Source organism: Branchiostoma floridae, chromosome 18 (assembly GCF_000003815.2).
Source record: "Branchiostoma floridae strain S238N-H82 chromosome 18, Bfl_VNyyK, whole genome shotgun sequence".
NCBI classification, from domain to species: domain Eukaryota; kingdom Metazoa; phylum Chordata; class Leptocardii; order Amphioxiformes; family Branchiostomatidae; genus Branchiostoma; species Branchiostoma floridae.
Window position 1 is genome coordinate 1271232 of NC_049996.1, and position 24962 is coordinate 1296193.

The 24962-nt window shown below is 39.2% G+C and overlaps 1 protein-coding gene across 1 annotated transcript; it reads left to right on the forward strand.

The window, feature by feature from the left end:
• Positions 1-16081: 16081 nt before the first annotated feature.
• On the forward strand, positions 16082-23337 carry LOC118405585 (cytochrome P450 2J1-like). The gene is made up of 6 exons (XM_035805135.1): positions 16082-16416; positions 17984-18173; positions 18715-18845; positions 19840-20428; positions 21170-21415; positions 21967-23337. The coding sequence occupies exons 1-6, from the start codon at positions 16249-16251 to the stop codon at positions 22146-22148; spliced, it is 1506 nt and encodes a 501-aa protein (XP_035661028.1). The 5' UTR covers positions 16082-16248; the 3' UTR covers positions 22149-23337.
• Positions 23338-24962: the final 1625 nt, after the last annotated feature.

The following is a 24962-nucleotide window of genomic DNA, read 5'->3' on the forward strand; positions in this document are numbered from 1 at the left end:
TCAGTTTCAGTGATGAGATGTTTCAGTAGTATGTTGTGATGTGGGGATGCGGGAGGGATATAGACCGCACATATCACTATTTCTGACACCCCTCTGGGTAGGCGTGCTGGGCGTATAGATACCCAGATACACTCCAATTCTGGAGGAATTGTTACGTCTTGTAGAAGTTTTGCCGATATGGTATTCCTCACATATACTGCAACCCCGCCTCCTCTCCTTGTGGACCGGCACCTCGAAAACAGGGTATATCCATCAATGGTTAGGCAGCTCTCTGGCATGTCATGTGGGAACCAAGTTTCGGATACAACCCCGACATCCACATTATTGTCCTGCATGATAGCCTGGTATTCCTCTAACTTGTTCATCAGAGATCGCGGGTTACAAAGAAGTATGGATGGTGTTGTCACCTGGGCAGCAATACTTTCTTTCCTCACACCTACATTGATAAGGCATGGTTTTCGTTGCCAGGAGTCCGCATTGTGGTACCGCGAGCGGTTTACCTGCCTTCTTGAGACCAGGCTGGGGATATGACGTGTAATGTTCCGGCCCCCTCTACAACCTCTTGCACGAAAATAGTTTAGGGGGGTTATGACCCGTTTCGCAACAACTGTGAACATTTAGCAACATTTAGGTAGGCACGAGAGTGAACAAGTCGTGGGGCTGTTCAACGCTGTTGTCCATGATGATAGGCCCCTGGGCGAACAGGTGGTTGAGGCTGTTGGGAATGTGGTTGTGAGGGTGGCTGTGGATGCTGTGGTTGAGGTTGGCAAGGCATTATTTAATGCTTTATTCAGCTAGACAGGGACGATTAGAAGTCACAAAGAAGTATGCATGCTTAAAAAGACAGAAAGCCTAATTAAGTCATTCTAATTTGGCTTACCAACCCAAGCTTGCTCTCAACCTAGTTGCAGTCAAACTGATATCACACAATATTTCTTTTGTCACTAAACAGTTTGCTTTGCAGCAAGTTAGACTGTGTAAATGATACCTACAGAGAGCCGAAAAGTTATTAAAAAAGACCAAGAAGACCAAAGGCATGGTAACTAATGAGTCGAAGTTCCAACATTTATGGCGTTGGAAGACGATTAGTGTTAGATACCGATACTTAAATGTTGGTAAACACTGACTCCTGTCTGTTATTGCTAAACTTAAATAGATTATATCTTTTAAATCACAAGACAATGTAACACACAGTTATTATACGTACATACAGACATAATTTCCTACACTTGGCAGGGATGTGTGAATTGCCCTCTTCCCAGCCCACTGACCCAGTTTCATCATATTGTTTCCATGTTCGAACATGTGATCACAAATGATGCATCTATGTTGGAACAGTTTAGAAACTAACAGAAATAATGTATTTGATGTTAGAAATGTTTCTAACATGTTTGAATACTATAGAAACATTTAGAACGTCACATAGATGTTGTAAATAGTTCTAAACAGTTACTTATCACAGTTAGATTGTTACAAAGATTTCCAAATTGTTAGAACAAAAGGCAAGAAACACCCTCTCGGTAATATGGAATCGACTCTATGTAAGCACAAGCTTTGTTTGGAACATTTATTGCTGAACTTGATTTCCGCACAAATGGACACACGTGCACAAAGATATTGCACATCATATCTGAAAGCTATAATGCATTGTTGACATGGGCTATGGCTACTACATAATATCGTTGCATTGGTTGAAATATACATATAACGTTACATTTGCTACTTGTTCCATTTTTAGATTTCGACTTAAAGCATTACGTGATTTGTCCTGCGTGGAGTGACCAGCGTGATGTTCTATTAATCTGTGTGAAGACATAAGCATGATAGATATCACCCTAATCATCCTAGATATTACCTGATAATCTGTCACTCAAACATTACATACTTTATTGTAATGATGTTCTTGAGTATACATACAGCACCGAGTAGAAACATTCATTTGTATTTTGTCATTATAGTCATTGTACTACGAATTATAATACATGTGTAACGCTATTCATATAACACAATCAAAGAAAGATAAATGTCTACTATGGTAACCCATTCTCCTATGCAGAGCCGAATCCGTGGCGTATATTCAAGAACTGAGCGAGGTTCTATGAAGCGGATTCGATTCTTCGTTATAATATTTATAGGAGAATGTGGGAAAGATTAACAACAAATTGATGATATAATCCTCAGCCATGCTTTGTAGTTATTTACTCAAGACTATGGTAACTCGTCAAATGAACTTTCAAGACACTAAAGCCCCAGTGCAACCGGATAGGCAACATATTTCGGCAATACATGAGATTGTGCGGTGACCGTACGTAGTGACTAGCGCCGACAATCTCACAAATAAAACAGAGTACCTTCTTTATACCCTGTGAAAGTGATCTCGCTCCAATTAAGCTCACTGAAGAGCTTAGTCTTACACTGGTCGTGACAGAGAGGATAGACCCTATGTACTGTGTTGGTAGGTTCATACACCTTTCTCACGCGGCGGCCATGATAGATCGAAGAAGAGGTCAATGAGGCAAACAGACAAAACTTATTTCTAAAGTCAGGTCCCATTTAGTTTTCCCCCAAACCACACAAATTTTCATGATATAAGATAGAATAATAAGTGTTATGCACCGAAAGATGTAGCAATTTAGAGTAGTGTAGACTGACCCCATAGTCCCTTAAGAGATGCAAAATAAAAACATAATAATGCAAATTTTTAACGAATTTGCAGCCATTCACTTATTGGTCGATTTCCTAATTGGCAGGCTACCATTGGTCGAACTGCTAATTATGATGGACAGCCTTTTATTTGCCACATTGAACTCGTTTTAGATCTATCATGGCCGCCGCGTGAGAAAGGTGTATTGTACCGGGGACATTGCTGCCCTCGATGGATGCACTTTTCAACACGTGATCATGTTACAAAGAACAGTGGACTATGTCTTAAGGTCCCGTCCTAAATTAAAGACCATTTTCAGCTGGCGCGTTACACCCTGTATGTTGCACTTGGGCTTTTAACTGTTGAATTTGAAAACGAACAGCAAAATAGTACAGGTACAATGAATGTGAGTTCCTTTCATAACAGGATCACATGCATGTATAGTACATCTGTTAGCCGTGCTAGGTAGACTGGCTGGAATGTGTGTATACGTAAGTGTTTTAGTTTTGAATAAAAAATGCTCGATGCAATGATATTTGTGTTGTTGTTGCTGGTGGTTGGTTAACATATAGATGTCTTCATAATTGGTGAAGAAAGTACTTCTGATTTGTAAGTTTTTCTGTTATTAATGTTATTCTTACTTTTTTCCTACACTTTCAGTTTACAACACTATACAACCATATCGTATAACTTGGTGGGCGCCGAAAAAAACACGTCGAGTAATTCTGCTTTAATTTCGCGTTTGCGTTTCAGTTTGATGTGTCTAACTGTTAACGTGTTATATTGATAACACGATTATTTAGAAACAGAAATTAACGTTACGATAACGTGTCAATCCCTATCAAAATTCGTAAGCGTATTCCTATTCGTTTGAAAATGACCCCCTAGTTACTTTTAAATTGTCGCCAGCCAGAAAGGACATAAGAGGAAGATTTAAATGAGATTGTGGGTATAACGTTATATACAGACTTAGCGAGGTTTATAACAAGTGTCTGTACCAGAAAGCTCGTTGTGCCTCATGTAAACGAATAAATTAAAAAGCCGCAAATTAAGTCAGTGGATTAATATTACCATTATGTCAAATTTACAGATGAACACTTGCTGAGTCAGAAGCTATGCTGATCCATAGCTGAATTTGACACAGAAAAAACACATGAGTGGAGGCGAGTGCCATAATTTTTACTTGTTTCTCTCTGCTGATGGTCTAGTAGTAGTACACTGTAACAGCAAATCAATATTTATAATAGTTTAGAAAAATTACACCCCGAAAAAATCACGCATGGTACTGTCCGTTCCACCAGGTGTTCTACAGCTGTGTTACGCAATACCAAACCCGCATGGCGGCATGCTGTTGTGTGGGATATTTTCTACAACTTTTGGGGTAAATTTTCGGCTTCTGGTCAACGAACTACTCGTCTCAAAGTGTACAGTGAACCCTTGGAACGTTTTCACGGTGGGTTTATACGGTTCTTTGGATGTTTGAGGGAGAAAATGAGCACTTCCTGACGTCTTGGATTTTGGACAAGAAACGAAAATGGTGACTGTCATGTCGGGAAGGACGGCGTGGTGTTGGGAAGACTCGTCCTCAAAATTTTACAGGTAAGATAATAAATTGTTTCGTTGAATATATTTCAAACAAGTCCCAGTATATTTCGTGCAGACTGCTGTTCTGTAGATCGCTTTTCTATTAGTGCTACGTACATCTTTAGTGTGATGTCATTTTCTTCTTCTTTGCACTTTTTACCATTATTTTGTGCAAGTCATATTCTAATTTTTTTTCTCTTTATTGTATAACGTTGAATCATAAATGAACCTCTTGATTGCATTTCTTTCATGCTGTGAGTTATTGAGAACACCTAGCTTTTGGGGTTACTGTCGGCAGGAAATACTTGTAGAAAGATTTGTTTTGGTATGGTATTAAAGCAAGGTTAGGCGACCACCTGTTGGATGTGGGGCACGTGGACCGATCTTGACTGTCAATCACAATTATAAACCAACCAATGATAGGGCAGCAATTAATGGTTCATCCAATGAGCTGCTTTCTCCACTAAATGTTTGCATTTCTATGTTTCATTCCACATTTCTACGCGTTTAACAGAGTGATATTGATATACTTAACTCATTTCTCAATGTTCCTACCAAAAAAAAAAAAACTTTCGGCTGTTGCATAGCTGCAAGGAGTGAAATATTTCGAATGCACTTGCCAATTTACACCTTCCGTTTGTGTGATTTGTATTTTAAGATTAATTTTCTATTGATAGATGCAGGAAATACTGGTAATTGCAGCTTCAAATGCAACAATTAATTTGACAAACTTTGAATGATATGATATCAAATGCATGAATGATGGATAACGGTTAAGCAAAAAGAACTAAACAAAAAATGTACTGAAAGCCCTTAAGTTGACTTTGATTTCTTAATATGAACTTTTAAGAACAGGGGAAGTCTCTTTGTTTCCCTGTACATTCAGGTCAAATTCATATATTTTGTTTGATACTGATAGAGTTAAAAGGAGGCTCAACCCCTGAGGAAAGTTCTGCAGATAATATTTTATGAATCCCGAAAATAATTGTATTAGCAACTTGACATTGACTTTGGACTTGGCTGCAGTTGCAATATACAGCAGCAATATTCTGATAACCCCTTGACTACCCTCCAGATAAACTACAGTCAGGTGTAATTGTAAACCATTGGACAAACATTGAACAAAAAGATAAATTTTGCACTGTGTTTCTGGACTTAATTGCCAACTTATAGGCTTAGCAACTTGCTTTGTGTTGAAAATTTACTTTAAAATTGATCTCTGTCAATAATCCCATATTCAAGATAATGAAAACAGTGCCCTTAGAAAAATGAAAACTATACAGACGACATAAACTGAACCATCTGACCACACATGCTTGAACTTCTTCTGAGTCTCTATCTGTTGCCACTTTCACTATACATAAGGATGTTTCCTGATAATTTTGCCCTCTTTCAAACCTGTCACTCCTCACATTTCTTCTTATGTCTGAAGTCCCTGATGAAACACTACTTTCCCTTTTCTCATCATGAAGCACATCTTCTTCTCAGCTCTGTGTTTTAACATCTCTGGACAAGTCTTTCAGTCCAATGAGATACTCCCTTAAGTTTGGTCTAGTAGCACCTTGCAACTAATTTCTCTTTATATACAACCTGATGCAGTTACTTGTGTCCTGAAGGTCAGCCAGCTGTGCAGGTGTTCCTGTACTGATGAGATGAGACTTGTGATGACAGAGCCACCAGGTGATTGGTACAGGGGTATCAGGTAAGATATATGTGAATCCTGCATTTTACCTACTAGCTACTTAATGGTGTTATTTGTGACAAATGTGTTAACTTACAATGTCTGTATAGTTAGGTGGTTGCTGACTGCTGCAGTAGTGAGGACTCCTGTCTGAACCTGACAAGACTGGATTGGACCAGATCAGACCAGGGGATTTGAAGACCGAAAAGGAATATCAGGTGAGAAAAATTTGTATATTTTGCATTTATCTTCCAGCTAGTTGGTTTTGAGAAAATTGACTAAATTTTATTAATGTGTGTATAGTTAGATGACTGCTGACTGCTGCAGTAGTGAGGACTCCTGTCTGAACCTGACAAGACTGGATTGAACCAGACCTGACCAGGTGATTTGAAGACCCAAGAGTGAGACAACAGCATCCACAGGTGAGATGATTATCAAGATTTATTTTCCTTTGGTCTGTCACACTTTACATGTTCATAATGTGAGTGTTGGTGCACTATGTAACTAGTTTAGGGTTATATCTGGTACACTTGCACACAAAATCTCTACATTTAACAATTTAACATGGCTATAGTATAGAAGTATTCCGAACCCTGCTGATACTTTCTTGTTTTATGTGGTTGAAAACTCGGAGGCATATCACACTCAGTAAAACATTAGTAGCCCAACACTTTGTACTTCTATTTAAGCAAAGGGATGGTTCAATAGTTCAATTTTATGTATTGCCATACAGTATTGCTTTAAGATATTCATATTGCAACATAGTGATGGTCCTTTCATCACTGTCAGGTATGTCCTGAGGATCAGCTGTGCTGGTGTTCCTGTCCAAACCAGTCCAGACCAGATGAGGGCTCAGCAAACCTGTGGACTGGAAGACACAGTGAAGAAAAGAGTTTGTACAGGTGAGACAATACTTTACACTCAGGAATATAACATTTGTAAACGAAAGAACATTGAAAACTTTTAGCTGGTAAATACTTTTGCTATCATTAATAATACTTTGTACATCTATTCAAACAAAAGCTGTTCTTTGTGATTCTATTATCATTCAGTGTTGCTTGGAGATGTATTTTGCCTCACTCTAGTTATCCTTTGATATTGTTAGGTGTGTCGTGAGGGCCAGTGGTGCTGATGGGGAGAAACCTGTGATGACCGGTGACTTGTCCAAACCAGTCGATTTGAAGAGACAGAGTGAATTGAAGTGTTTGTACAGGTAAGCAAAGCTTTACAATTTACATGTTTCTTCTTTCTCAGCTGTGTTTAGAGCATCTAAATTGTATTCACGTTACCCTTTACTTTATAATGGTTAACAAAATACAGAAATCGTTAAATGATTATATTTTTATTGATGAAATTCGTGAGATATGACCGGTTAATGTCTCACAAAATGAACTAGGTAAACTTGAATGCTCCAAACATCGTGATAGATATAGCTTTTAGGAAAAAAATGTAGGTTTGGACTGTTTTGAAGTGATTATGATGGTCTTTGGTACACAGACCAACTTGTAGAATTTGCTGCTGTCAATGCACTAACTTTAATTTGCTTCTCTGTCTTCAAGGCTTGAGCCCCGGAGACTGGAAGAAGAAGACTTTTATCAAGTTGAACAGAGCTGTGAAAGAAGATGAGAGTTGTGAGTATGGTTTCTTCGTCAACACGAAGACAACACCTCATTACACCCAGACTGAGTCACTTACTGGTACAGCACAAACTTAACTACACTCGTTTTTCAACATACATCACTTACTACACCTTTCACTTGATTCCCTACATCAGAACCACTTTCTCAAACACAGAAGACTACACTTTGGTAAAGTGTGTTTACACAGTACGTCACACTTTACCATACTTATAAACACTTAACTGTTCACATTAAAACTATTTGTCCAAGCACTTACAATAATTTTTCACTTTCCTGTCAGCAATGCATACAGTGTGCTCCCCAGGGGAGGTCTTTGCTAAGCTGAAGACCCGGTGCTTTGAAACACCAGCATACCTTGGCAATGACTGATCAGGTAAATAACTTAGTAAATAAAATAAACAATTAAGTTAGCTTATATATATACTTAATAATAATAATAGTTAGAAAAAAAAATATATACACACAAACCAACCACCTCCTTACTATTTTCAGAACGTGTATATTATGCGCACTATCTCCCAGGAATACTGATATCAAGCAACCAAACCTAGCGTCGAAGCCTGGAGAAGAAAACCTCTGGGCCAGGGTAAAAAAATCCACATAGCCCCTCTCCTTTAGCGTAGTAGGCCTGATGACAGACAGAGCTGTTCGTCAACAGGTCTACTACGCAGAGTTGAGGCATGTGTAAGTTAGAACCCTGGGACAGAAGTTCCTCCTCCAGGCTAAGCCCAGGAAGAAGACATACAGAAAGAGAGGAGTTGTGTTTGTCATGCAGTGATGGAAACTCTCTTCAAAATTTGTTATCACTGTTTACGTACTTGTAACAACTCAAACCCCCTGCTCCAAAATCCAGGCCTAGTCTCAAGCTCATCAAATAAAGTCTGTCAGTGTAATAATCACTGTCAAACTCTACTACATCAACACAAGACAAGCCCTCAACTTTGCAACAGGAGGTTGGGATTGTCACGGCTACAACAGTGATTACCGAGTCTGCTATAAACTACATGACTTAAAAGAAATCGGCCAAACAGAACTTTCCTCCAAGATTATACACTCAAAAGCTCTTTCCCTACATTTACATTGTTATTATATATTTTTAGAAATTCTCCTTTACAACTGTCTTTGCGTGACACACTGCAATGTCTACAGTCTTTCGTTTATATCAAACTATCTACCTAAAGCTACCTATCTTCAATACACGGTCTTACACTAAAACTTGTCTACAGTCTTTTGCTTTAAGATACAAACTATCTAAACTAGTAACTACTATTGCCTTGAAAATCAACTACAAAATCTGTCTACCTAAAGCTACACCTGTCTATCTACAGTACACGGTCTTACACTAAAACTACAACTGCCTTGAAAATTGAAAACCTCACACTGAAGTTTTAGTAACCTTTAAACTATCTGTGCCTTGGCTACATTTTAAGTAGAAAGAAACTTCAGAGCATATTATTCTTGAAAAAAAGTACAGAATATATTTTTTGTTTGGCCGATTTCTTAGACCCAATTCCTCTCTTTCCAACATCACACACAGCTTACCTGTAGTACATTTCACTCTAACAGAAAGAAAGCACAACATTGTCTTTTCCAATTTCTGTATAGCAATGGGAAATCCAACTATCATTGCATAATCAAAGCATTTTCCCTGTTCATCACTCAGTTTCTATCATTCACCGTACACGTGTTTAAAACAAAACTTTGTAGAACACCTTGAATACTTTTTGTAATATTGTTTCCACACAATTATAAGACAAAGAAGAGTACAGACAGTAAAGTTCCTTTATAATTTATGTTAAATTTGGAATTATGGTTTTGACTGAAACAAAAATTGTTTTGAAGCAAATGCTGTTGACACCCACAGTTCTTGAGAATCATGATGAACCTTGCTTATCTTTCATTCTTTAGGACTATGTCAACGTTATTTATTACTCATTTACCAAACAATAATGCTGAAATATATATTATATGTATATGTGTTGTTACAAGGGATGATCAATAAGTTTTTGGCATAAAGTAAAGTGGGTATCTGATTTTCAGTGGAGCAAATCGACACAGCTGAATTGTCCATTTAATGTTTTACCTAACATTATTGTATGTTGCCTGTCACAATATAAATTTGAATTTGGTACGCTTTTCTACAAAGCTTTGTACGTAATAATCATGTCACAGAATTTGAGGTGTACCTTATTTCTGGGTGAGGCTGTGAGTGTGAACTTATTAATCACCCCTCGGGTGTTTGTCGACTGGACTGTATAGAAGGAACAATCTATGCCTATGGTTTGCACGAACTCTTGTCAACTCTGAAAAATTCAGTAATTGGCTTCTATCTAGACGAGGGGATACCCATGATAGGTCACTAAGAAACAAGACAAATTCTCTCACTTCCGGTGTAGAACTGCTTGTTTCGCTAATAGCACATTACCGTACTGTGTAAAGCTCCTGAACCAAGACGGGAAATTTGTGAACAGTAGTGGATCTTTCTTTGTGTAATAACTGACCAGTTATTGTAAACAAGCAGATGTTATTTTGTCATTCCATCTTTTTAATTGTGTTAAAAAGTTACAGGTTGAAATAGTCTGACTGTAAAAAAATGACAATTCAGCCTTTTGTAAATGTGCTGCAAGAGTTTTTAATGTCAATGGCAATAAACCATTTCTGTCTCTCTCCCTCGTACTTATAAGATATCAGAATATGTTTGCACTTTTCTGCTTTCATGTTCTGTCTCTATTTTTTCTTTCAAGTTCATCATCAAAACGTCATTGCATTAAACAGCGTGTTATCTGTTAATAAGCGATAACCTTTTGCCTTTATGCAATCATTTCCAGTTTATCTGTTTCACTCATGGATGTTTTTGAGACAGAATAAAAAGGAGATTTGGACTTACAGTTTTGTATCTGTCGTTCTTCTCAATCACTATTAATAGTTTTGTTACATCTCAGTCCATTGTAATTTTCTGGTTGTGTATGTTGTATTTTCATGTGCCAAACCAGAGTAATACTTGGTAAAAATGGTTCATTTGGAGAAAACTGCTGTGACAATTTCCAAACTTTGCTTGCCCATTTAACCTTTTTGCATGAATATACAATGACTAAAATTCACAATCATTTCAAAAATGGCTTTGCTTCATCTTACTACATCTAACTTTCTATTTTTTAGTGCAACAAAAATATGGTTATTTTTCCACCAGGTTCATCTTATTATCTTCTGGACTGTGTTTAATTTCCAAAAATGGCTTTGTTTCATCTTACTTCATCTAACTTTCCATTTTTTATTGCAACAAAAATATGGTTATTTTTCCACCAGGTTCATCTTATTATCTTCTGGACTGTGTTTAATTTCCAAAAATGGCTTTGTTTCATCTTACTTCATCTAACTTTCCATTTTTTATTGCAACAAAAATATGGTTATTTTTCCACCAGGTTCATCTTATTATCTTCTGGACTGTGTTTAATTTCCAAAAATGGCTTTGTTTCATCTTACTTCATCTAACTTTCCATTTTTTATTGCAACAAAAATATGGTTATTTTTCCACCAGGTTCATCTTATTATCTTCTGGACTGTGTTTAATTTCCAAAAATGGCTTTGTTTCATCTTACTTCATCTAACTTTCCATTTTTTATTGCAACAAAAATATGGTTATTTTTCCACCAGGTTCATCTTATTATCTTCTGGACTGTGTTTAATTTCAATTTCAGAAATGTTTCTTTTTACTTTTTACATTAGGGTGAAACAGGGAAAACAGTTTGATTACAAAATGACTTTGAAAATATACCCCATTGCAATACAGAATGAAACAACAGACAATATCACAAGTGCTCTGTTCAATAGGGAAATGTACTGTGTTCTCCACCATATCTGTAATAAAGTATTAGACAAGTCACAACCTTAAACTAGACATTAGTAAAAAAATGGGAGTTCTTTCAGAAATGACAACACATAGCAGGGAGGGCATTTTAAAAAAATTGATAGATTTTCTAACAAGTAATTCAAGATGTTACAAAAAAATTCAGAGGATTGCAGACATGCCCTATCCCAAGTTACATTTTCATTGTCATTTCCAGGGATCTGCATGGGAAGTCCTGATCACGCTTTGCACTACATTTCTGAACGCAGCGGCCACGAATTACGCTTCATCCGTGCAATGTCGACACTTCACGCACAACAATCGTTTAGCATAAAATCAGAGTACCTTGGCTTCGCATTACGCAAAACTGAAATGGTTGTTACACCTTGCAGCATGCAGACCCCATTTCTGAAAGAATTCCAGAAGTAAAAGCCAACTCACAGTCAAGTCCGATGTTCTCTTCTCTGTAGACAGTTGACCAGATCCTCCTGGAATACAGACAGGCACACAGGATAGCTGACAAGTCCCACAGGAACACAGACAGTTCCTCCTGGAATATGGACAGGCACACAGGATAGCTGACAGGTCCCACAGGAACACAGACAGGTCCCACAGGAACACAGACATGTATATATAGCCACAATATCTTGCTGACCCATTTCTTTCAAATCATGCAACAGTTGTTGGTAGCTAAATCTCCTTCTGGATAGTTTTTGACGATGGGGCCAGCACGTGAATACCATAAGTGAGTAATAAGATAACATTATAACAATTGAAACATGTTAAAATCTGCTATAAATCATCACTATATAAGCCATTAAAGCCCCCAAATGGGTACCGAATGTAAAAAAAAATGTTTGCAACAGATACTAACCATGTTAACCACCCGTAGCAAACCATCAGTCCTGGAATGCCACTGTCAGTGGCTGGACAGGCACTGACAGGGGCATTTCAGACGCAAATCAGCAGAAGACCTCCACTGACAGGCCTGCAATACGTCTGGCAAGTACAAATCGGGCTCTGCACTGATCTGGGACTGTCTTGACAGGCCTGAAAGCGCTCAGGACTGTCTTGACAGGCCTGAAATACGACTGTCGATGACAGTCCCACCACTGTCAGCCATGGCCAATCACAGTCTTGTATTAATTAGGCATCTAGCGAATCAGATACCAGGTCCTTTAATTGGCTGCAGGCCCAGGGAAGTTTGAACTGAGACAGTTAGGTTTTGAGCTCAGCTAGAGAAAGGACAGCAGGGATATAACTCTGTATCCAGGTCTCCATCTCTCAGACTTTGCAGCTTGGAAAGGAGATTAATTGCCATAACTATTGTTTGGAAGTACTGTGGATGTGGGGGAAAGTGTACATCATGTTTCTGAGGTAAGATATTAGTGACAAATGGCCACATTTTGAATTTTGACAATTGTTGGGAGGGGGGCATGGCAGACTGTGCTATAGACTGGGTGCCTTAAACGAATAGGTACAGAAATTAAACCACAATCATGTACATTTGTGTACAGTCAGTTGTTATCTTGTTCTTTAAGAGACTTATTTGGTTGTGGTTTCAGAAATTGACATATTATATAAGCATTTTAAAATTGTCAAATCAAAGACAGAGGAGGTATTGACGATGCCCCATTCTTGTCTATAATGTTTCTGCTTCTGTTACTTTTTGAAGCATTTTGCAGTTGCATAAATTTCTGTACTCTGTTTAGATAGAACCTAGTTAGCCAAAATCTTTCTATTGTTCAGTTTTTGTATAAATTTTACCTCCAAAATCTAGTACATGAGCAGAAGTGTTTTGTTATGTAAGAGCAGATCTACGACTGTCAGCGTCTGTTTTACGACTGTCAGCCTCTGAGAATCCACGACTGTCAGTCATGATTCAACGACTGTTTTACGACTGTTCTACGACTGTCAGCCACTGGGAATTTATGACTGTCAGTCATGATTTAACGACTGTTTCTACGACTGAAAATTTGCATATTTTGTGAATAATTAGTGGCTGATACAGTGCACTGACAGGCCCTGATCAGAGGCAAAACAGTGCTGTCTGACAGTCACTGACAGTGCCATTCCAGGCCTGATAGTTTGTTAAGGGTTAACCAACTGATTGTATGATCTGCTACTTAAGTAGCTGTATGTGATTGTAGGAGGAGAGTATAGGCAGTGACCTGTTAACATATTCAGTTTATCTCATGATATAAAACACAGCTTGTATTTGACTTATTTCTCTACATCTTTAACATATATTCTATCTATGGTGATGCACATTACTTCAGATTACTACATATGTCTTTTGCATCCTTTATGTTAACCATTATATATAACATTTGTGACTACTGGCGGCACAGACGCGGAATGGATTACGTTCATTTTTCATTTACGCACGTTATCACTGATGATCAATGCAACAAGTAGGAAGAATGGCATATCTGATTTGATAAAATGATTCAAATTTCAACTTCATACGTAAGCTATAAAATGTAATGCTGCTATAAAAGCAGCCTCATTAATGTCATTGTCTGTATTAAATCCAGTATGATCCGTCAGCAAGACATTGCTTTGACTTAAATTCAGGAACATAAGAAATACTTTGAATTATAACGGTAGTTTCATCAATATTTCCTCACATATGCTCAGACACCGTGCTTGAGCTCTGTAACAATCTTTTGTGAAAACCTACGAGCTGATCATAATGACAGTACAATGTGTGAAAAAAATGAATGTTTCTTTTATGATACAATTTTAAACTTTATAACCGCACACTGTCAAAAAAAAAGCGCTTACCAACAAGCTTTTATTCAGTCCTCTGATCCTTTCCAAGACTTGTAATGACCCAAACCCTATGTCACACATCCAGACCGGAAGTGTGACGTCAGCCAAGGGTGAAAGTTGCTTGGAAGTTGGTATCGGACCCCGTCCCGGTAAAAGGAAGGTTGATGGGCTCTGATTTAGATTGCTTCTTTCACCCCTCTTACTTTCTCAAGGGATCGCGTTATTGTTATAAAGTTTAAAATTGTATCATAATGTTCATTACTGTCACAGATGATCTTACATTCGAGAATGTTTCTTTTATTCTAAACAGTCGATCCCTTCCTTTTTGTTGCGCTGAGGATGGTGAAAGTAAATAACGTGCAGATCTAATTAAAGCCTTGCAAAATCATTGATGAGACTGGTGGTGTTTTCTTTTACATTGTTGCCTTAGCTAAAGACAAATAAATAATGAGTCAAATCTCAAGAGTGCAGGCAACAAAAACATGACGTCTTGTGTTGAGTAACTGGTAGACTGTTGAGCTCGGAACCTAGAGGTCCAGAGTTCAATACCCGCCATGCTCCTGACGTTGTGATCTTGGGAAATGCACGTTGAATGACCTTCCTCACTTAACCCAGGTGTAAAAATGGGTAACTCAGACTTAAGTAGGTGAGGTAAGATACTACCATAACCATCTGTCGTATGTTAACCAGCGCTCGAAATTCATTTTTGGCATTAGGTGCAAATTCTTAAACAAGTACCATGACAGACATTTTTATTATCTTTCTAACACTTAGATGTCCAGAGCATTGTATACTAGTATACTTGATATGTTTACATACATAAACGTAAGAAAATATTTGGGTGCACCCTGTGCACCCACAGAAAACAATTGGGTGCACAGTTCCAATTTTGGGTGCCCACAGTATTTCGAGCCCTGTTAACCCTATTCAGACTGGGCATTTTTGGTCATCCCTGGACCGCGGTTGGGTGGCCATGGCTTTTGAGGCCCTCCATAGTATATTGTGGCCTTCTAAGTGTTTCATGATTATATGGCTATGGATGATGTGTTCCAGTAGTTTACAGGAAATACAGGTGAGTGAAACAGATCTTTAGTTGCTGTAGTTTTTTTAAAATGGCGCATATATTTAATTATAAGGTTGGTGCAACACAACAAAGTTATCCAACTGCACCACACTATTAGTCTCTACCAGACTCCGGATCGCTGGAAAAATCGTAGAAATGGAACAGATAGAGGAGTAAGGCGGCCAGAGGAATATAACCGGCCAGGGAGGGGCACAATAGCCCAAACTGCATACAGTCCACACAGCTATCAGCACCAACCATAACCAAAATGTAAAACCTGCAACAAATCAGACAGCGCCAAAAAATATAAAAATATTAAATTTTAAAAATTTTTAAAATAAAAAATAAAATCTTGTGAGATTTTTGCCTGGCCGGTTATATTCCTCTCTATTTGTTCCATTTCTTGTAACGATTTTCCAGCGATCCGGAGTCTGGTAGAGACTACCGCACTATCATGGGATTTCGGAATTCCGTGCCATGTTAACAGAAGTGTGCAGAAATTCGTTGTGCAATTAACTGGCTTCTACTGTAATGAAATGAAATGAAAAAAAAAAAAAAGTATTATTATCTCATGATCACAGGAATAGAAATTTCAGGCTATGATGAAGAGTTAAATCCATCAAACACATTTAAAAGCAATATTCAACATACTAGTACTAGTATACTGCCCCCTTCACCCAAACTAAAGCAATACATTCATGAGCCAGCATTTGATTACTCCAGTATCTCATGGCAGCTTGAATGCCACATACAACTACTTACTTCAGGGACCTTCCTTTCTTGTCCCTCAAGAACAGCAATGGTTCCTTCCATGTCCCTAAATGTAGGTCGATGACCTCAGGTCATCACGTGATCACCAGCTTGGGGTCACCAGACAACTGAACACCAGCAGCAGCACAGATAGGAACTGACTTCATCAAAGTTTTACAACTGGGACATCTGTCTATAGGTTCTTTCAGTTCAACAGATGAATCAACAGTTTGCTAAGAGTAAATTAGACTTACACCTACAAAGATGGTAGTGTCAGCCTTGTTTAGCTACCTGAATCTCCAGACGTGTGTTATCCTGGGGGTGGTGTTCCTGTTGGCCTACTGGTACCTGAGGACCCGGGCACCCCCCAACCTCCCACCAGGGCCCTGGGCATGGCCTGGGCTGGGGAATGTGCTGCAGATGTTCACTAAGGTGGGTTAAACTGAGACTTTAATAAGTTTATTGCAAATTCTTGCCTGAGGGCTAATTGCAGGTACAATGCATATATAAAAGGGTCAACAAACAAATAGTGCAGGACAGTATACTGTATAGAGTATGTCAACTCTAGTCTAAAAGCTAACTTGTTGGGTTCGACTAAGTTAAACTATGAGTCTAAATTTCCTGAGACTGTGGAAGACAAAATGCAGACAACCACAATGGTACATTTTTGTGCAGAGTTAGACTGATACACATTTGTGATGGGGTAGTAATCCAGGCTGTATTACTAGTATTACCTTGGAGAGAGAGAGAGAGAGAGAGAGATTATTATCTTGGAATGTTCTTTATTTACAGATTTTATATATTATAAATTTTTAATTCTGGCTGTGTCCTCACCCAACATGCACACTCCTGGAAAGGGTTGTAGTTCTAATAGAACAGGACGTTAAGCCGTGGTCCACTGTTCAGTATCAGGGCTCGAATACTTTTTTCTGCATGAATTACCTGCACTGGTGCAGGTAACACAGAAAATTACCTGCACCAGACAAATTCTACCTGCACCACTCTGAATTTATGAAGTAATGGGTCCTACTAGAATTGTTCAGGAACCATTGCTATTTTTTTCTTCTATACTTTATAGGTGGTAACAGTCAATGCAGCTAATAACAATCCACATGCACCTTAACATCAATGACATTTACCTATAAAACCAAGCACATGGACTAGTGCACAGCTCCAATTTCACCTGCACTAACATGCAGGTAGTATTTCGAGCCCTGAGTATGCTTGTGGAAAAGAGCTATATACCGTATATTCTCGAATAAAGTACGCACCCCAATTAAAGTACGCACCCCTGATTTTGGACAAGTCTTAGACAGATCTTTGGGACTGAAAGGTAAAATGGAAAAACTCAAATAAAGTACGCACCCCTTCTCCACCAGTTTTGAACAGACCTTTAACTAAATAAATTCGAATTTATGATGTTTTCCCCAGGTCATTTTGCATAAAATAACCTGGGTTTACACTGTCATTATCTCTATAAACTTGTGAATTGCCTGATGCAAATTACAAAAATCACTGAGAACTGGTAGAAGAAATCAGGCAAAACCAGTTGTACAAGTCAAAGTCACTAACTCAAAAGGATTGTATGCAAATGCAACTGTTAATATGTATATCATGTTAAGACAATTTCTTTGTTTCATGTTTAGACAACTTCAAGACAACAACAATGTGTATGTTTTGAAACATTACTAGAAGTGTAGCTCCACCTTGCTTTATTTTAGGCTTTTCTTACCATTTATCTGTGCAGTAACCTCAAATAAAGTACGCACCCCAACTTTGGCAACAACTTGTAGCACCTTTTCAATTTTGAAAAGTTAAAAAAGTGCGTACTTTATTCGAGAATATACAGTGAATTTCCTCCGTACATTGTATAATGAACCTGTAAATACTGTACATATAGCATCTGTCCTCACTGTCACTGCCAGTAAAAGGATAGCTAAAACAGGATCAGCATTCAATCACTTTCATTTTCTTAACCACAAGACCGCCTTGCCACCAGGTTCCGCACCTGATGTGGACACAGCTAGCGGAGACGTACGGCCCTGTGCTGTACCTGCAACTGGGCAGCCAGCGAATCGTCGTGCTGTCCAGCTACTCTGCTATCCACGAGGCTCTGGTGAAGAAAGGAGAGGACTTTTCCTGTAGACCGCACTGGTACACCTTTCAAAAGATGGGCTTTATGGACTACGGTATGTAATCTGTATCATACACTTACTATGTACTAGTATGTGTACATGTATTGTACATGTATTTGTCACTTTATTGTTACCAAGCCCTTGAATATTAGCCCCATTAGTGTCTAAAGGGTTTCGGTTTTTCTTGTTGGACCGTTAGAAAAAAATTCAGACCTTAAAAAATCAGCAGACCAGATTTTGAACATAGTAGAAAAAGAGCAAATTATATCGGCATGGTTTGCAAAATTTTGTGCTTTAACAAGAAAATAAGAAGAGCAACGTAGTGTTTTTCCTAAGTATAGTAATTTCTTCCAAGTTTCTTCAGTCAAACGTACAGCTTAAATGAAGACAGGATTTGAAAAATGCCAGTGGGAGTTGGCTACTCCGCCAAATAGCTTACATTTGTAGATTCCTTTGTAGACATTCACAAGTTTTCACAAACAATTAAGTCCAGGTTCAGGTGTGGACCGGGACTTGATCCTCTTAATTTTCTGTACCAGTACCCACCGCTAGTATCTCAGTTATGACTACTAGTACATGTATTACCATTGTACAGGAATAATCATGCTTCCCTACGGCCCATTCTGGAAGCAGCAGCGGAAGTATACCATCATGGGTCTCCGTGACTTTGGATTTGGTAAACGCAGCCTCGAGGGAAAAATCCTGGAGGAATCCCAAGGGCTACAGGTAGGGTCTCTGCAAGTTTTTGTTACAATATGTCACCCTGCAAGGGGCGGTATCTTGTGCAAGCACGTTGACCAATGATAATGATGACGATGCTAAAATATGTCCCTAGAATTGTATACAAATACTGAGACAGTACAATGTGAAAATGTTAAAATTTGGCCCATTTCTAAATGCTAAAAGCCCTGTACATATCACCTGCAGTTTGTACTTTTGTATGACAATATACTAGTCATACTAAACTAAATGTACATCCATGCTAGCACCTAAAGTTCAGGTACTCAACAACATCCCTCAGAAAAATATTTCAGGTCAGAAGATATCCCTAGGATTATCTTATTAAATCAAATTAAACCCTTAAAAAATTCCCACTACAATTTAGTACGTAGTACAAAGATGGACAGTTCTAAAACTACCACTTTACAAAAATGGACTATTCCAAACTCACAACATCTCCAAACTTCAGGGGGTATGTATAGGGGGGTTACCGTTCAATGATTGCCCGACTTTTCTAATTTATGTGTTAAGAAAATTAGACCATCTCCATATTTCAGAAAGTGTACTCGAACAAGAAAGCTTCTGAAAAAAGCTGACCGGTGCGTATTTTGGAAAAAGCCTGGATGTTAAACAAAATCGAATGAAAAAGGGTTTTTAAACATTGAATTTCTGAATTGGTCTGTCTTCTAAAACATTACATGAGATTTGTCTAACAAAGAAAACAAATTGTTACAAGTGGGGTTCAAACCCACGATCCACGGCTGCAAAGACAAATCGCTATATCCACCCAGCGCGTAGACCGCTCGGCCACGCTAGCTTATTACGTAATCGTGCGTATAGAAGGGCTATAAGAAGAGTTTGGACAAATTGATCGATCCATGCATGCATCCATGCATCCATGCAAATCAAACCTCCTTGGTTGAACGAACGGCTTCTCTCGCCTCTAAGCTGGAGCTACACACCGGCAAAAAGTTGAAAATTATAATCCCCTATATTACAGGAGGAAATCCTCAAGAAGGGAGAGAACCCTTTCAACATCAGGCTCATGCTACAGAACGCAGTTGGTAATGTCATCTGCTCTATCGTGCTGGGCAAACGCTTTGAGTACAACGACGAAAAGTTCGAGAAAATCACAAAGGCTTTCGATCAGAATCTTGGCGCCGAGCAGCAGTTGTCAGCCGTGGCGAACTTCTTCCCTTGGGCGCGGCACATTCCCGCCATCAAGAGCGCGGTCACCAAGGTGACGGAGAACGTCGAGAACTGCGTGGCGACAATGCGGGAAGACATCGCAGCGCACAAGGAGACCTTTGACCCCAACGACATACGCGACTTCATTGACACCTATCTGTTGGAGATAAGGAACAAGGAAGGGCAGGACGGAAACGATTTCTCTGACCGTCAACTGGAGTATCTGATCGGAGACTTGTTTCTCGCGGGAACTGAGACCACTTCAAGCACACTGACATGGGCACTACTTTACATGTTGCGACACCCAGATATACAAGATAAGGTGCACCAAGAGATCGACAACACCATTGGACAGAACGTCACCCCCTCCCTCACTCACCGCAGCCAGCTACCCTACACTGGTAAGTACAAGTAATATTTTACGGTAAATAATTCTAATGCTCATCTAGCCGAGCCGCGCAGGCGTGGCCGCCCTTCGGCCACACTCAGGAAGCTGATGCTTGAGGAAACAGGTCTGGAGGCCAACGTACTCCGATCAGTAATGCTGGACAGAAATGAGTGGAGACACAGGTGTCACCTCGAAGAGGATGAACTGAACTGAACTGCTCATCTACTCGTCCATTAGCATCTGGTGCCTTAGCTTTTGATTTTAATCATTCACACAGTGACGTATTAGATTTTAATGTGTGCATCATTTTTCAAGCTTTACTTGTGTTTGTACTGGACTGATATTTTAAGTGATATGCAATTCTCCTTGTCTCCTATGTATACAGCTAGTATTTGATGCTTTACTAATCTTTACTTGACAGTTTTATTCAACATATTAGATTTTAATGTGTGCATTATAAGTCAAGCTTTTTCATGTAAGCACTGGACAGTGATGCAAGTTAGACACAATTCAGCCTGTTGCTGCAAGGTACTGTAAATGCCTTTAAGTTTTAAATGCCTAAAATTTGATTTTGCAGTGGCGAGAAAAAGGAGTGTTTGCGGTATCGCCACATACTGTATATACGTAAAGGAAAAATGTTTGCGGTGGTTTTGAGTTCAAAGTGGACAGGCCACCGCAAAAAAACACCTAAAACCATCGCAAACATTTCTGTATTTGCACTATTTACTGAACGGAATAAACCATTCTTGTACAGAGGCCGTCATCGCAGAGGTCATGCGCATCAACCCCATCGCTGCAGTCGGAGCCATGCACAGCACGTCCAACGACACCACGCTGTTTGGTTACGACATCCCGAAAGACACCGTCGTGTTCCCCAACATCTGGGCAGTTCTACACAATCCCGCGGTCTATCCTGAACCTGACGTCTTCAAACCGGAGAGGTTTCTGGACGACAGCGGCCAATTCAAAAAGGGCGACAACTTCATTCCATTCTCTCTGGGTAAGTCACAAAATGAGTACTGTAGGATTCAACGGTCATTTTCTTTAAGTTTAACTGTCGAATCCACTTTGTCACAGTACTACTGTGTAGCGAGTGTAGTCCAGTGGTTAGCAGCCCTGACTCTAGTGTGAGGTCAGCGGTTCTAGCCAGCATCTGTCCTTCCCTCCTTTAATGGAATTTTGCTACTGGGGATCATGGACACAAATTTTGCTCATTCTGTCATCTGTGCTGGACAAAAGTCGGCATGCTAAGATATTGATTCAACCAAGCCAAGTCTACCAGTAAAATCTGCCCCTCAAAATAAAGGAAAAAACATTTCAGAACGAGGGTGTACATTTCAACATTTTCCCAGGGAGCATGCCCCTGGACACCCTAGCATTGTTGCGCCTCCGACAGGATTTCCATACAAAATCCAGAGGACGAAAAAAAATTCAGGCTGGCTAGAACACAGTCCACGTGCATTGTACATATACCTGTACCTGAAAATGTTTGAGGTATACAGTCCCTAAAGCCTTTAATTTCTCCATTCTGATGTCTTTATCTGATTTCAGGCCGTCGTGCATGTCTGGGAGAACAGCTGGCCAGGATGGAGCTGTTCCTGTTCTTCACCTCACTCATGCAGCGCTTCGCTTTCAAACTGCCAGAGGGCGCCGATCTACCATCCACCATAGGCAAACCTGGGATCACAAACGTTGCTGAAGACTTTGATCTTCATGCCATTCCAAGGGAATGACAAGTTTAAATCATTCAGCTGATATGTGTCAGATTCATAAAGTAAAGCTTTACATAATGTGTGGACCAATCACAGGCCTCAAAATACCATAATCCATTCCTATTGGTTAGACCATGTTGATTTGATTATAGATGGGGTGCTGGGTGGTGGCTGGAGGATATATTTTCAACTATATTGTGACAAAGAGAAAACTTTTAAATTTTCTTTACAATACTAATACTCAGCTATCATTCACTTGTTGTAAAGAGTATACTATAGTATAAAATAATGCATTTTAGTTTACAGTGATTAAATCTTGTGTTAGGGAGAAAATGGAGTGTTTACAGTTGTTTTCAGTTTGCAAATAGCTATTGCTTTCAGTCTTGTACATGTACATGTAGCGCTATTTTATGATATAAGTCACATACTGAAGAACAGAATGGAATTTCTCACTGGTTTTAAGTAAAAACCACAAACATACAATCATGTACACTGTAAAACAACTATTAGAAATTTCTGATGATCAGGTTAAAGGAAAAGAGCAGGCATTGTGTCACTATATACATGAATATATTAGCTCCTTATTAGATCGATGCCAAGATATTGCTTACAGTTTGTACATAATTCATATCTATTACAGTATTTTGCTAACTTACTTCTAGCACAACAGACAATTGGTATTGTAGTTTATATGCCAATAATTTTGCTGTCTGTACATGACTTGATTGTTGCTCTACCGTCTCTGTGCTGTACTAAGAATATTCCTCTCAAAATGTTAAAATGAGCTTACTAGTGTACTAGAAGACAGTATATTTAATATTCTGTATGAGTATGTTCTATGTATAGCTTGTATTTACTATGATTGAACCATGTAATGGTATACCTTACTGTCCTAATATATGTTTTGAAGGAAAGGCAGTATGGGTTTGATGATATCAAGAGGGTGGATAAATTTTGTTTATTTGTTAATGTGTTTATATGTTTGTGCCTGTTAAGGGATTGATAAGAGGGGATTGAATTTTGTAATTGTCATTGTTATAAGATAACAAGAAAGGGTTTGAAAACTGGGTAGTACACATTAGGGGTGAACCTAGCAGTATACTAGTAGTACTGTGTGCAGTCTGCAAGAATTCTATTAGGAAATGTACAGAAATACAGGAATGTGTTGACAGAAATGCTAGTTCACAGGAATATGTCTGAAATGCTAGACCCCGGGCCCCCGTAGCAAACCATCAGTCCTGGAATGCCACTGTCAGTGGCTGGACAGGCCCTGACAGAGGCATTTCAGACGCAAATCAGCAGAAGACCTCCACTGACAGGCCTGCAATACGTCTGGCAAGTACAAATCGGGCTCTGCACTGTTTTGGGACTGTCTTGACAGGCCTGAAAGCGCTTAGGACTGTCTTGACAGGCCTGAAATACGACTGTTGATGACAGTCCCACCACTGTCAGCCATGGCAAATCACAATCTTGTATTAATTAGGCATCTAGCGAATCAGATACCAGCTCTTTTAATTGGCTGCAGGCCCAGGGAAGTTTGAACTGAGACAGTTAGGTTTTGAGCTCAGCTAGAGAAGGACAGCAGGGATATTTACTCTGTATCCAGGCCTCCATCTCTCAGACTTTGCAGCTTGGAAAGGAGATTGATTGCCATAACTATTGTTTGGAAGTACTGTGGATGTGGGGGGAAGTGTACATCATGTTTCTGAGGTAAGATATTAGTGACAAATGGCCACATTTTGAATTTTGACAATTGTTGGGAGGGGGGCATGGCAGACTGTGCTATAGACTGGGTGCCTTAAACAAATAGGTACAGAATTAACAATCATGTACATTTGTGTACCGTCAGTTGTTGTCTTGTTCTTTAAGAGACTTATTTGGTTGTGGTTTCAGAACTTCATATTATAAGCATTTTAAACTTGTCAAATCAATGACAGACGAGGTATTGACGATGCCCCATTCTTGTCTATAACTCTTTCTGCTTCAGTTACTTTTTGAAGCATTTTGCAGTTGCATAAATTTCTGTACTCTATGTAGATAGAACCTAGTTAGCCAAAATCATTCTATTGTTCAGTTTTTGTATAATTTTTACCTCCAAAATCTAGTACATGAGCAGAAGTGTTTTGTTATGTAAGAGCAGATCTACGACTGTCAGCGATTGTTTTACGTCTGTCAGCCTCTGGGAATCCACGACTGTCAGTCATGATTCAACCAACGACTGTTTTACGACTGTTCTACGACTGTCAGCCACTGGGAATTTATGACTGTCAGTCATGATTTAACGACTGTTTCTACGACTGAAAATTTGCATATTTTGTGAATAATTAGTGGCTGATACAGTGCACTGACAGGCCCTGATCAGAGGCAAAACAGTGCTGTCTGACAGTCACTGACAGTGCCATTCCAGGCCTGATAGTTTGTTAACGGCGCCATTTAAATCTCTTCTAGTACCTCAGGGACATATTGGTAGAAAGTTGGACATGCTAGCCTGGAGGTCAGGCTTGTTCGCTTTGTTCCACTCCCGAAGGTCGCTACTCGCCCAGACTTGTTGGCGAGTTGCGACCTTCGGGAGCGAAACAAAGCGAACAAGTCTGGCCTCCAGGCTAGGCGAAATGCAGGCTCCCTGAGGCATTGATCCTGGAAAACTTGGACCATCAGCCACAGATGTCAGTCGTACTCGTAGACAGGGAAACTTTGCCAAGTATTGTTTTGTATAATGTGCTGGGGATTGCCAATAAATTTGTGTAAATGTTCTGTGCCCATATCAATCAGTTTTTGGTCCTTACTATATATTTTTATTTGACGTCACTTACGGCATGTCGGATTACAGTGTAT